Source organism: Misgurnus anguillicaudatus, chromosome 2 (assembly GCF_027580225.2).
Source record: "Misgurnus anguillicaudatus chromosome 2, ASM2758022v2, whole genome shotgun sequence".
Classification (NCBI taxonomy): domain Eukaryota; kingdom Metazoa; phylum Chordata; class Actinopteri; order Cypriniformes; family Cobitidae; genus Misgurnus; species Misgurnus anguillicaudatus.
Genome location: NC_073338.2, coordinates 43,091,893 through 43,107,055, shown reverse-complemented (window position 1 = coordinate 43,107,055; position 15,163 = coordinate 43,091,893). Strand labels below are relative to the sequence as shown.

General features: G+C 41.3%; 1 protein-coding gene across 2 annotated transcripts in view; it reads left to right on the top strand.

Annotated features, from left to right (window-relative positions):
• The window catches only part of zeb1a (zinc finger E-box binding homeobox 1a), a 26,094-nt gene extending 10,931 nt beyond the window's left edge, over nt 1-15,163 (top strand). For both annotated transcript variants that reach the window (XM_055203337.2, XM_055203338.2), the window contains exons 2-10: nt 1,267-1,425; nt 1,530-1,577; nt 6,393-6,530; nt 6,698-6,900; nt 7,039-7,144; nt 9,543-11,302; nt 11,699-12,256; nt 12,340-12,514; nt 14,158-15,163. In XM_055203337.2, the coding sequence (XP_055059312.2) occupies nt 1,267-1,425; nt 1,530-1,577; nt 6,393-6,530; nt 6,698-6,900; nt 7,039-7,144; nt 9,543-11,302; nt 11,699-12,256; nt 12,340-12,514; nt 14,158-14,741 (3,731 nt within the window). In that variant the 3' untranslated portion in view covers nt 14,742-15,163. The remainder of the gene's footprint in view (nt 1-1,266; nt 1,426-1,529; nt 1,578-6,392; nt 6,531-6,697; nt 6,901-7,038; nt 7,145-9,542; nt 11,303-11,698; nt 12,257-12,339; nt 12,515-14,157) is intronic.

Here is a 15,163-nt window from a genome sequence, read left to right as displayed (position 1 = left end):
CAGAGAGAGTCCTTAAATGAATATCCATCTGTATAGCACAAATACCTGTTTTCCCATCAGTACTGCTCTTCTTTTCACATCAGTCTTCTCTCTCTTGCATATGTTTTTGTCAAATTAGATGCATTCTGACATCAAAAGATTTGTGTAATAACCTGGTGTCAACACATTTGAGGGAACAGAAAGCTTAAAGAGGAACCGTTTTTTCTTAATTTGGCCGCTTTTACATCATTTCCTGTTTATATCTGCCAGCTGTTTAAGCACCAGAAGAAAATAGACGAATAAACAATAGATAATGATCTGCTGTGTACTTTAAAACACACAGTTGACACAAAATTGGCTTTCCAGTATCTCATTTAAAAACTGAATCTCGCAGAAAGGAAATATCAACGATACTACGTACTTATAAAAGTGTTTTTATAAAGTAACATTAAACCCTCCACCTTTCTTCCTTCCTGCTTCATCTCTAATGATGTCGCACAGCAGGTAAAAACGTCTTTCTGCTCAGCAGGAAACTGATCTAAAAATAGCCGAATCCCACTTCCTGTCTTTAAAACACAAACACTACCTTTAATTGTGGCTACATACTACATTTATTGTTGCGAGTGTGTATTTGTATATTCTTTGTTGTTTACGTTTAAGTATTAAGTCTTTCACACAAAGTTAAAGCTACTAGTATAAAACAGCAGTCACAGATTACAGAGACACCACCACATAATTACAACATCCTGTTTGTAAGCACACGTCTCTTCTAAATATACAGAGTCAAAAATGGCGTAAAATATATTAAAGTCGCAATGAAATTGAAATGAAAAACTATATATATATATATATTTAATATTGTGGTATTATTAACAAATGGCTTATCTGAGAGCATCATTACTTTTTTTTAAATTTGTGTGTGCTCATAATCTTTAATCAAAAATGCAAATCTCCTTCCCTCCTCAAAACGATCTCTCTTCAATTCCGGTCAAAAGTATGGCAGGTGGGCGGGATCCGGGAGAAGATCCCAGCGATTAGCAATTAGCAACACGACCCAACTTCAAACGATCCAATCAGATCTCGATGGACAAATTCAAATCCAGCCCTGCCTTATTTCATCTCAAAAGCCGTTTCATTGGGATATACGTTACCACGGGGAAAATAAGGCAATCGCTACTTCAGTTTCATGGCGACATTAATTTAACTTATGACACAGTTTAAAGTATAACAAGTGTATACATTTCTGTTGTTGAATTGAAAACGTGTTTCTTTCTCCTGTACCTGCAGTGAGGAGTTTCAGAAGCGTGCCGGAGGCGACCTCAGATTCAGATGATGAAGACAAACTGCACATTGTAGAGGAGGACAGTATTCATGACGATGCCGGCCGAAAGCCTTCAGTGTTTCAGCTCAAAGCTTCACGACACCCTGATACTGTCAGCCAAGATGGTGAGTAAAGAACCTAATAAAATTAAATACAAATCAATTTTAAAAAGTACTGCTGAAGTTCATACATTCGTATTTTGTATACATATATCTTTTACTTTCAACAGATGGCAGCCTGGGGCCAGATGCTTTGATACAAGAAATAAGGATCAAAGGTCAGTCTGGAACAAACCATGCACACTTACTCACAGAGCTTTTAGCTTTTGGCCATATGGGACAGCAGTAAACGTTAGGCTGAAGAAGGAAAATAGGATCAGGGTGTAACATGCATGAGGCCTACTGAAGGCTTTAACCTTTCAGGGCACATGTGCTTCCCTCCAGGCCACACCTCTGAACTGATAAAATGGAGTGTTGGGGCTTTGAAAAGTTAGCTGTGCTTGAATTGACTGTGAGGGGCTGTTTATATCTGGTATTAAGATGAGTCTTGGTTGATCAGATGACAAGTGGACGAGAGAGACACATTCACGTTTACGCGTCATATTTTAATCTCTCTCTTCTGTCCGCTTTCAACCGCTTCTGTTCTGATTAAGGAGGGGGTGGTCACAATCGACGAAAACACATCTTAATACCAGGTGTAAACAGCCTCTAGTTAGTGACATTTCTTGTCGTGAAAGTTGATCATGTTGATCACTGCATGTAAATCTCTCGTTTTAAAGAGCTGAACCATAATTTTATTGTTGTGATGACACACGTCCTCACTAGGACACGGCCATTACGGGATTGTTCTTGTTCACACAGAGGGTTTTCTGGGTATCTTACTAGGTCCTTTTCCAGGAGCGATCCCAGAAAATTTACGGGACGTGTTTGCGTTCACACAGAGGCTTGTCTGGCAATTTTACGGGTATTTTCTGGGACCAAAGTGCTGTGTGAATGAGGTTTATTAGACTTCTAGCGCGAAAACACAGTGTTCAGCGCAATCTTTAGTCTTTCATTGATAAAGAGGCTGTTTACACTTGCCATTAACATGTGTTTTCGTCAATTGGATCACAAGTTAACGATGTTAATGCCAGGTGTAAAACAGTGTTCAAAACGTTTTGAGCTCGTCCACTTTCGACCACATTCAGAGGTAGTCGATAAACACTTTCGATCGGTTTGCTTTTGTAGTGTAAACGCACATGTGGTTGAATGTGTTCGAACAGCCACAGAAGACCGCCTTCTCTCCGCCCATTTATCTAATTTGAGGTACTGAACACAATGTTTTATGTCTTTTCTGACTTCTGGCACGAACACATGCTGTACAGCGTTATTTTTAACCTTTCATTGATAAAACTAAAGCGGCTTATCTCCGCAGTTTTGTTTTGCAAGCGTGTGAAAGTCATCTTTCATCTTATTTCATCAAATGCGCTGAAATTTCAGAGAAAGCTCTAACATATACATGTACAAAACACAGCAGCATGTTTACTTACTACACAAGCAGCGGACTCCGACATAATATTAGTTTGCATCCATATAAACTCCTCATTACTCCCGCCTGCGTTTGAATGACAGCAGAGAGACTCGCCCACCGTCTCGACAGACCACCACTCAAAGTAATCAGGACAGAAGCGGCCGAAAGTGGACAAAAAACACAGATTTAAATACCAGGTGTAAACGTGATGCGTCTCTCTCGTCCACTTGTGATCTGATCGATGAAAACACATTTTAATACCAAGTGTAAAAAGCCCCTGAAAGTTTTTGAAAGTGGTCGAAAGTGGGTGAGCTCAAAACATTTTGAACACCGTTTATATCTGGCATTAACGTTGTCCACATGCGATTCGATCGACGAAAACGCATGTTAATGCCAAGTGTAAACAGCCTCACACATTCAGGTTTACACCTGATATTTTAATCTGTCTCTTTTGTCCGCTTTCAACCACTTCTGTCCTGATTACTGAGGGGGTGGTCACGATCGACGAAAACACATCTTAATACCAGGTGTAAACAGCCTCTAAATGTGGTCGTAAGCACAAAACTTTTCACACCCTGTTTCACACCTGTATTTAGCATCATCCACTTGTGATCCAGCCACAAAAGACCACCTACTCTCCGCCTGTTGATCTAATGTAATGTACTGAGCTCAATGTTTTTCTATTAGACATGACTTCTAGCGTGAAAACAGTGTTCAGCGCAATCTTTAGTCTTTCATTGATAAAATTGAAGTGGGTGCTTTCCGCCCCTTCATTTTGCGAGCGTTTAAAAGTTGCGCAAGCTTATTTCATCAATTGCACTGAATATATCAGAGAAAGCTCTTACATATACATGTACAAAACTCTGCAGCATGTTTACTAACAACACAAGCAGCGGACTCTGACATAATATTAGTTTGCGTCAATTTAATCCCATCATTACTCCCGCTCGCGTTTAAATGACAGCAAATGGACTCGCCCACAGACCACTCCCTTTAAAAATTCAGGACAGAAACGGTCGAAAGTGGGCAAAAGAAGAGGCTGTTTACACTTGGCATTAACATGCATTTTCGTCAATCGGATCACAAGTGAATTGTTGAGACTGTAGGCGAGTCTCTCTGCTGTCATTTAAACGCGAGCGGGAGTAATGACGAGTTTATATGGATGCAAACTACTATTATGTCGGGGTCCGCTGCTTGTGTAGTAAGTAAACATGCTGCAAAGTGTTTTGTACATGTGTATGTAAGAGCTTTCTCTGAATTTTCAGCGCAATCGATGAAGTAGGATCGCGCATCTTTCACATGCTTGCAAAATGAAACTGCGGAGATCAGCCGCTTTAGTTTTATCAATGAAAGGCTAAAATAGCGCTGTACACCGTGTGTTCGCGCCAGAAGTCAGAAAAGACGTAAAACATTGTGTTCAGTATTAGATAAATGGGCGGAGAGAAGGCGGTCTCCTGTGGCTGTTCGAACACATTCAACCACATGTGCACTACAAAAGCAATCCGATCAAAAGGGTTTTCGACTACCTCTGAATGTGGTTGACGGTGGACGAGCTCAAAACGTTTTGAACACCGTTTACACCTTGCATTAACGTCATCCACTTGTGATCCGATCGATGAAAACGCATGTTAATGCCAAGTGTAAACAGCCTCTTTTGTCCACTTTCGGCCGCTTCTGTCCTGATTACTTTGAGGTGGTGGTCTGTGAAAACTGTGGGCGAGTCTTTATGCTGTCATTAAAACGCAGGCGGGAGTAATGACGAGTTTATATGGACGCGAACTAATATGTCAGAGTCCGCTGCTTGTGTTGTAAGTAAACATACTGCACAGTGTTTTGTACATGCATATGTTAGAGCTTTCTCTGATATTTCTGCGCAACTGATGAAATATGATCATGCAACTTTAACACGCTCGCAAAATGAAACTAATGAAAGACACGGAGATCAGCCTCTTTAGTTTTATCAATAAAAGCCTAAAGATAGCGCTAAACACTTTGGGTTTGCGTTAGAAGTCATGTCCAATGAAAAAAACATTGAACTCAGTACATTTCATTAGATGAATTGGTCGAGAGTAGACAGTCTTTTGTGGCCGCTCAACCCATGCGCGTCTACACCAAAAAAGCAATCCGGGCGAATGCGTTTTTGACTACCTCTGAATGTGGTTGAAAAAGGGGCGAGCTCAAAACATTTTACACCCCGTTTACACCTGTCTTTAGCATCGTCCACTTGTGATCCAATCGACCAAAATGCATCTAAATACCAGGTGTAAGCAGCCGTGTCTCTCTCGTCCACTTGTGATCTGATCTACGAAAACACATCTTAATACCAAGTGTAAACAGCCTCTAAATGTGGTTGTAAGTGGACGAGCTCAAAACATTTCACACCCTGTTTCACACCTGTATAAAGCGTCGTCCACTTGTGATCCGATCTACCAAAACATGTTCGAGCAGCCACAAAAGACCGCCTACTTTCTGCCAATTCATCTAATGAAATGTACTGAGCTCAAGGTTTTTCTATTAGACATTACTTCTAGCACAAATACACAGTGTTCAGCACAATCTTTAGGCTTTCATATATGCTAATTTTTCCAGCTCCCCTTGGGTTAAACATTGGATTTTTAGCGTTTTGGAATCCATTCAGCTGATCTCTGGGTCTGGGGTACAGCTTTTAGCATAATCAATTGTATCTGATTAGACCATTAGCATCATGCTAAAAAATAACCAAAGAGTTTCTATATTTTTCCTATTTAAAACTTGACTCTTCTGTAGTTACATCGTGTACTAAGACTGACGAAAAATTAAAAGAAATCGCCTAGAAAAATCACAACTTTTAATATTTCGTCGGTCTTAGTACACGATCTAACTACAGAAGAGTCAAGTTTTAAATAGGAAAAATATTGAAACTCTTTTGTTATTTTTTAGTGCGAAGCTAATGGTCTAATAAGATTCAATTGATTATGCTAAGCTATGCTAAAAGTGGTACTGTCAGACCCGGAGATCAGCTGAATAGATTCCGAAACGGTAAAAATCAAATGTTTAACTTTATGGGAGCTGGAAAATGAGCATATTTTCAAAAAGAGTAAAGTGTCCCTTTAATAAAACTGAAGTGGCTGATCTCGGCATCTTTCATTTGTTTCATTTTGCGAGCGTTTAAAAGTTGCGCAAGCTTATTTCATCAATTGCGCTGAAATATCAGAGAAAGCTTTTACATATACATGTACAAAACTCTGTGCAGCATGTTGACTAACAACACAAGGAGCAAGCTCTGACATAATATTAGTTTGCGTCAATTTAATCCCATCATTTCTCCTGCTCGTGATTAAACGACAGCAGAGGGACTCGCCCACAGACCACCCCCTCAAAGTCATCAGGACAGAAACGGTCAGAAGTGGACAAAAGAGTATCAGGTGTAAACATGAATGTGTCTCTCTTGTCCACTTTTGATCTGATTGACCAAAACATCATAATACAAGGTTTAAACAGCCCCAAATGTACATCCTCAGTGCATCCCTAGAGATGCAACCTTCTGTAACAGAAGGTCATTTGTGTTTCCAGTTGATCTAATCTGCCTGTGTGTTTTTGAAAGAGGAGTGTGTGACTGACGAAGAAGATGCTGATATTGTCGTGGGCGGTGCAGATTCGCAGCAAGAAACGACGAGTATTTACCCAGATACCCCAGAAGAGAATCAGGACACTCCAGAAAGGGGAGTCCACGATGAGAATGGTACCCAACAGTGTTTCTATCCTGGCCTTTTGTTTATCTCTGTTTCTTTTATAGTTTATTTTATTTTATTTTGTAAACATCAGTTTCTGGTTCTTGACTACAATGTACGATAAATTTGCTAAACTGTGCAAATCCTCTCGCTCACCCCCTCTCTCTTTCTCCCTCAGGTACTCCTGACGCATTTTCCCACCTGCACACCTGTCCGCACTGTTCCCGTGGTTACAAGCGTCAGACCTCTCTGAAAGAACACATTAGACTCCGACATGAGAAGAACGAGGACAACTACTGCTGTTCCCTTTGCAGCTACACCTTTACCTACCGCACGCAGCTGGTCCGTCACATGACCGCCCACGGACACATCCGGGAGCAGGTACGACACCCCCACTCACACCTTTGAGAAGTTCACACCTTTGCCCAGAGAAGCCTTTGTTCTCAGTCAAACGTCGTCTGTAACACTTAGGCGACAGCTTTTTCCTTCATTTGACCGTGCTTCTTTCTCTCTTTTCAGAGGAAAATTTCTCAATCGGGTGGAAACAGAAAGTTCAAATGTACTGAATGCACCAAGGCCTTCAAATACAAACATCATCTGAAAGAGCATCTTCGTATCCACAGTGGTAAGTTGCATGCAGATATTATTTTTAATTTGCTTTATATTGTAGGTTTTATTAGCAAAATATGTAGTTAAATGCTGCCGTTTATCACCATGCTTTGTCTCGGTTATATACATTTATATATAGTTATATATAGTTTAATTAGTATTTTAAGTGAGAAATCAAGTTATATATTCTACAGTTGGGGTATATATTTAAAAGTGCAGTTCATAATTTTTTAGTTACATCAAAATGAACTTGTAACAATGCTAAGTTTTATGGTAACCTCTCTATCACTGCTAAACTGTTATGGCAAAAGGCAACCAATCAGAAATAAAACAATACCTCATTAAATATTCAAATGCTTTGTCTCAGTAACTTTGACACACTGTTAGTTTTGTCAGTGTGTGAAAGTTTAGGCATTTGTTCGAAACAGAAAGCAAATATGACACTACACTATACAAATAAAATGCAGCCTGAAGCAAGGCAATTCAACCTAAATTTTAAGTTTTGACTTGTTATTAGTTGACAACTTATAAAATTTTTACAAATATAAATATTTGTTTATAGTGTAGAGTGGCTGTCTGTCCCCTTTATTGTCTAGTATTTTTATTCAGTCTTTTGACTGTGTCATTTCTTCTATTATGGATAGCTTTTATTTTATCTCAACTTTGTATCTATCTATTGTAAGGCCCTTTGGCCACAACAGCTGTTGTTTTAAATGTGCTATGTAAAAAAATAAACTAAACTAAAATGTGAATTTACATGGTTGAAATAAAAATAATGCAAATGTGACCTTCGAACACAAAACCAGTCGTAAGTAGCACAGGTATATTTGTAGCAATAGCCAAAAATACATTGTATGTGTCAAAATTATTGATTTTCTTTTATCATTAGTTATATTTATTGCTAAGGACTTAATTTGGACAACTTTAAAGGTTTTTATTAAAAAGGTTTTGTGGTCCAGGGTCAGATATAAGAACACAATAACTATATTAGCATCCGCACCACTGAACGAAATAGCTAACTTTATGCTAATTCACTCGCGAGGCGCAGTACTCGCGCAAATCATTTATCTTCAATGGCATTAACTAGTATTGCATGTTTTCTATAATAAAAATGCCTGTAATTGTCTACAGGTAACCAGAAGATTAACACGCCGAGTTTGCATAACTCTAAACTAGTGTTGGGCGATATGCCCCATTTTGAGATCGTCCTATCTTTAGCCTGTGAGATCGCCGATACACGATAGTATCGGGGGTGGGGAAGTAGTTAACTCATTTACTTATTCATTTTTTACTAATTTATGACAAGTCACTTGATTGGTGGACAAAAAGAATCAAGGGCAACACTGTCATGACCGCAACCTTCTTAAAACTGATGTACATAATCCGAGCACGTCATTGCGCTCTAAAATTTCCTGTGTGCCAGGGAGCGGGAACAACACACTCGCTGGTTTTAAACCAAATAAACGGCTTGGGTCGATAAATGTCACGTGACTCAAAAGTGAAGTGTGTATTACAACTTACCAGGTTGCCCAAAGTCCTTAATGACACTCTTCCAAGCGAGGTCCTTTTTATTCCTGTCTCCTCTATAGAAATAACAACTTGTGTCATTTAGCTCCGAGTGACTGCTTGAGTGAGTGACTCCGGGCGGGGCTGCCACCACAGCAGCAGGCAGGCTCCTGATTGGTTAACGCGGCGCGAAATTCCGCCAAAGTTCAAATTTTTCAACTCGGGCGTCAGCCGCAAATTCGCGTGAACCGCAAAATGCACAATAGCACCATTCGCGCGTACCGCGCACAACGCTCAATTCGCGCGAATGAGGCGGAAACGCGTCTTCCGCGCCGCGGGACCTCCTGACGCACGTCAACGCGTCTGCACATTGACTTAACATTGAAATCACTCGCACTTCACGCCTCTAACGCGGTTGGTGTAAACGCACCATACTATCTTACAGAAAGTGGTTCCAACGATATCATTAATTGTATCTGTATCGTTATAGTTGGGGTGTGAACTCCACTATTCTCTTCAATATAAAATGATTTTTAAAACTATATTTTTATAGTCGTCGTTATAATGTGAACGGCCCTTAACTTTGGGTTTACAAGTAAGTGTTGAATCTCAAAACTAGGAAACAAATTACTAATGTGGGTAAAGTATGAACATTGTACATGAAAAGCCAACACCATCAAACACCACCTCCTTTTGTGCTTTTTGCCAAAACAACTTGCATGCACTTAAGAGGGTTTTGCAGCTAAATACAGTCAAATTTGTTAAATACCAATGAAATGAATAAAGTGATATTTAGCTAATATTCTTGCTGTGACAATTCATGTATTCTAATGAAAACTAATAATATCAAGATCTTTCCTGTTTCTCACAATATCTCTCTACGCATCTCTCTTTCTATTTTAATCCAGGTGAGAAGCCGTATGAGTGCTCAAATTGTCTAAAACGCTTCTCCCACTCGGGCTCCTACAGTTCTCACATTAGCAGTAAGAAGTGTGCAACCATGAGCCCGGCGGTCAACGGCTTACCCCAAACACCTGCGGTGAAAACAGCTCTCACCATTTCTGGACCCACACACATCCTTTTGAGAGAAAAGATGGACGGTACCAACAAGCAAGCTCTCACCATTACTCGGCCCACACACATCCTTCTGAGAGAAAAGGTGGACGGTACCAACAAGCCTCTACAGGAGCAACTCCCCCTGAAGCAGATCAAACAGGAGCCTGATCATCAAACTAAACCTGCATCAGCAACGCCAACTGTGGCCAATGGAGTTGCGGGCCCGGTTCAGGCCACAACACCTCAAGGCGTCGTCCAGACCTTGGTGCTGCCCACTGTCGGGCTGGTCCAGCCAATCAGCATCAACCTTAGTGACCTGCAAAATGCGCTAAATGCGGCGATGGACGGTAACGTTACTAGGCCAGTGTTAGTTAGTGCCAACGTGAATGGAACAGGCACCAAAATTGTAGGGGCAACGCAGGCACAAACGCCAACTGTTGTGTTGCAGCCACAGCAGTCGCAGTCCCAAATGCTCTCTGCCTTCTCCGTGCCAGTTGTGGGCCAGGATGGGAAAGCCAAAATTATCATCAACTACAATCCCCAAATAAACCCACAACTCGGTGCACCAAAACCGAACACAACACAGCCTATTGTAACCCTGTCAAATGTGACAAAGCCTGCTGTGGAACAAACCGATACAGCACAGGCTACATCTACTGTGTCTAATGTCACACAGCCAATCGTGGTGCAAGGTCAAGCAACCCAGTCCAGCTTAACTGAAACCCAAACATCATCCACACTCAATGCAAAACCAACACAGATAAATATCGTCAGGCCAGTCCAAGCCGGAAACCCCAGCAAACCTGCGTCCATCATCAAGATAACACCGGAACAGGCTGCCAGGTTGGTCCAGGCCCGTGCGGCACAACCAAAGTTCACCCAGCAAACTCTTTTGTTGGTGAGGAGAGCAGATGGGACCCAAAGCCTTGTTGTTCGACAGGTCGCTGTTGCCAATCCCAATACGCAAGGCACGCCAACTGTGGAGACCAAGGCAGCGGAGATAAACTCATCCCCAGAAAAGCCTACGAACACACTTACATCACCAGAAAAAAAGGAAGGGACAACAGAAAACACCAGTTCATTAGAGGAAATTTGTAAGCTACAAAATGTGTCCGAAAACATCAAAACAGAACCCGCCTCTCCATCCAAAACCCCGACTGAGATGGAGACAGAAGGAGAGGAGGATACAGACACAGACAGAAATAAAGAGGAAGGGAAACAAACAACAGTGGATAATGCGGTCTCACATTCTGGAACGGTTCACAGCGGTGTTGCCTGCGGTGATAACTTCCATAACTATGCCACTTGTCTGGTTTGCGATAACAGCCCAGGCAAACGTAACGGCATCGACGGCCTAAAAACTGACGCCAATGGGTCGCCTACAACTATCTCCCTCACCTCTCTACTTGATAAGGATAAAAGTGGAGCAGCAGAGCGCCTCCTTCCTCTCCTGAAGGCCTACAGTCAGAATCCCGAGCCTACAGAAGAACAGTTGTCTCAGGTTGCAAAGTCGGTTAAACTGCCTCTAGAGTCGGTCAGCAAGTGGTACCAGAAGATGCGATCCAAGAAGATTTTGCTCCAGGGTGCAAACAACCTAAAAAACAACCAGCAGGTAAAACAAGTTTTATTTATTGTAAAGACAAGAATAAAGCCCAGAGTATAGGCTTGAGGAAAAATAAAGCAGGAAAAAGAATACTATGGAAGTGAATAGAGTTCATGAATGATTTGGTTACAAACATTCCTCAAAATATCTTCCTTCTTGTTCGTCAAAACAAAGAATGATGACAGAATTTTCATTTTTGGGTGAACTATCCCTTTAAAACATATCAGAACAATTTTGTTCTCAAGATGCACACCAGTATTGTTTTTTGTAAGGTATGTTTGTTAAAACTACTTAAATGTCCTAACATAACTTATGCCTAGTCCAGGATTAATCTAAACCCAGTCCAGGAAACTGCCCATAAATGTGCTTGATTGATAAAGTTTGACTTAACCTTCTTATCTGTAGGAAAACACACCGTGTGATTCCACTGGGGTCAACCCAAGTCAAGACACTTGCACTCCACCCGAACCTCTTGATGACACTGTAACAGATGTCCAGAATAGACCCTACAGCACTGATTCTTCACCCGCCCCCTCTCCAGCCAGCCTGTCCACCGACGATCTTGTCATTGTAAAGACAGAAGACGTGGAGGAGGAGTTGCAGTCTGAGCCTCTGGACCTCTCGCTCCCCAAGTCCAGCCCCGCTCAAGCCAGCGTCGCCGCCAAGCTGCCAATCTCCACCCAGAAGGAGCCACTCAACCTTACCTGCCTCAAGAAGCAGTCGTTGCCAGGCAACACCATCTATGTGACGCAGGGCAGCACAGGCTCTTTGAACATCATGGCGGCGTCATTGCCGACACTCGTTGCCATTGCAGAGCAGGGAGGAGTTCCGTGCATAGGCGCTAACAAACGAACTATCCTCATACCGCAGCTCACCTACACGTACAACAACAACTCCAGCGTCCAGACAGCCGACAGCACCTCTGCAAATACGAAAGGGATGGTGATACTCAACAATTCCCTGGTAAGGACAGTAAATCACATTGAACTAATTTTTAATTTCTGTTTGCACTCTTCCTCATTTTCTATTTCATTTGTGTCCATCAGAAAGCGACGGATGCTGCGACTGACTCCGTGTCAGGAGTAGAGGACCAGAACGATGAAGATTCGCCTGTCCAGAAGAAGAGGAAGAAGATTTCTGCCGGCATGTACGCCTGCAATCTGTGTGATAAGATCTTTCAAAAAAGCAGCTCATTGCTGCGACACAAGTACGAACACACAGGTACGTAACACACCTGCATAACTCATCACATCAGTTGGCCCCAAATCTATTTAGATCTGTAAAAAATGGCACAAGTACACTTTCTGCACGTAATTAGTTTGGTTCTGAGGTAAAACATGTGATACGCTAATGAAAAATTAAAACTATTAATTGTTAACTAACTATTATTTTAAATACCAGATAGGTTATTTGCAGATGTTGCTAGATTTGATACTTGGTCATCAACCGAGTGCCACAGGGATGACGTATTTTTGTAGGCAAAACCCGGAAGCGAGTCAGCATTTTAGCACTTACGATTCCATCATCCCGAAGTAAATTTTTTTTAAATTTGGTTTTGATTAAACTCCTTTAATAATAACTTAAAACTTAAGTGTCTTAAAAAGGATGGCTGCTAACAAGTTGCTACATGATACTACAGACATTGTTGGAGACTTTAAAGGGACACGGCACTTAAAAAAAAAATAAAAAAATTTACCGTTTTGGAATCCATTCTGCCAATCTCCGGGTCTGGCGGTAGCACTTTTAGCATAGCTTAGCATAATCCATTGAATCTGATTAAAACATTGGATGATAATAATCAATGAATTATGCTAAGCTATGCTAAAAGTGGTACCGCCAGACGCAGAGATCGACTGAATGGCTTTCAAAACGGTAAAAATCAATTGTTTAACTCTAGGGGAGCTGGAAAATTAGCATATTTTCAAAATCAAAAAAGTGTCCCTTTAAAAGTCATCATGCATGACGATCTCAAAAACAACGTAACATGGGCAATTCAACAACGGAGTATTTCCTTATCAAGAAATGTTTTTAAATGTGTTTAATAAAATTTGGAAGCTGTCAGAAGCTTAGTGGTGATGACATTTATATCATGATTGTGTAGCTTGTAGCCTAACTGTGGGTTCACACCAGACACGTTTAAGGCGGTGAAATTTGCGTCTACAGCTTGTAGTTGGACGCTTGAACATCTTGAGTGTACTCACTTCATTCGTGTGTGAAATTCTAGTCATCGAGACATTTACACGTACATTTGTGTCATGGGAGGGGCTTCTGCGACTCTGCTCGCTTCCTGTAATCACGTCACTACTAGAGCAAGCTCCTGATTGGTTAACGCGGCGCGTTTTTTGCCAAAGTTCAGATTTTTCAACTTGCTCGTTTCCTGCGGCAACGCTAAATTCACGTCATTGAATCTACAAACTAATTGCTTCATTTCCACAGCGAGACCTCCAGACGCGTGTGAATGTGTCTTTACATTGACTTAACATTGAAATCACTCGCGCTTGACACCTCTACCGTGGCTGGTGTGAACGCAGCATAATGTTCGCTTTTCATTTCTAGTAAACGCATTTAGACTTTAAAATTAATAACTTGTGTTCATTTCTTAAGATCATCTTGTTAGACAAAACGTGCAAGTGTTAAAACTGAGCTTATTATTTATGATAACCAAAAGTCTATGGGAAAAATAAAAGAGCTTTTTGGCAAGGAAACCAGTGTCACACCAACTTCAAAGTTACATCATTCCTACAGCACTCTATGCATAACATTTATACATCTTCAAAGTGTACAATTTCTTTTTGGGGATACTGTACTTTTTAATTCATATCTCAGTCATTACTTACAAACATCACCATCATTACCGTTCCCAGGTAAGCGACCTTACGAGTGTGGCATCTGTCAAAAGGCTTTTAAACACAAGCACCACCTGATTGAGCATACGCGACTACACTCCGGAGAGAAGCCCTACCAGTGCGACAAATGCGGGAAACGTTTCTCTCACTCCGGCTCTTACTCTCAGCACATGAACCATCGATACTCCTACTGCAAGAGAGAGACCAATGAGCATCCAGGACCAAACATCACCTCCACACCTCCCTCTCATCTCGACTCTGATGACAGAGAGAGCGATGGAGAGGAGGAAGAGGATTTATCCGGTCTGGACATGAGCGAAATAAGAGTGATTCGAATAGGAGAGGATTATGACGATGACGAGGAGGAAGAGGAAAGTGGGGCAGAAGAAAAACAAGGGAATATACACGAGGAAGGAGATTCAGTGATGGAGGTGGAGTTTCGAGATACTGACACTCTTGAGGATGAAGTGGGGGACATCATTGAAATGGAGAGTGGCATTGAAACGATGGAGGAGTCGGGCAATGGAGAGGAAGACCTAAATCTCAAAATTATTGATGAAGAACATGCAGAGATGGCAACAGAGGTGCAAGAAAATGACTGAAAGAGCGCGACCACTTCTGCATCCGGTTGCTATGGAAACTGTCTCAGCTCTTTACTGTGTATAAAACCCAGGTGTGCCTGATTTACAAACCGTATTTTCCTTGTTTCAAAGAAACATTCAACTTTAACAAGGAGAAAGAAACGAGTCTAGACTTCTTGGGACTCGTTTTGCTTAGTTCTGTTACCGAATCGCCCCGGTATGTGGATTTATCAGTGTTCATGTTTTCTTTTTCCTCAATTTTATTGTCTGTACAGTCAGATTTCTATACCTTTTATATTTGCCAATGAAGTTTACGAAATCAGTATTTTGAGAAGAAAAACGAAATTCTGCACTGCAGGTATAACCGGTTTACTTACAGGCGTGAATCTCACAATAACCGTCAAAAACCATATTTCACCCCAAGATGAAAATAAAACGTATTG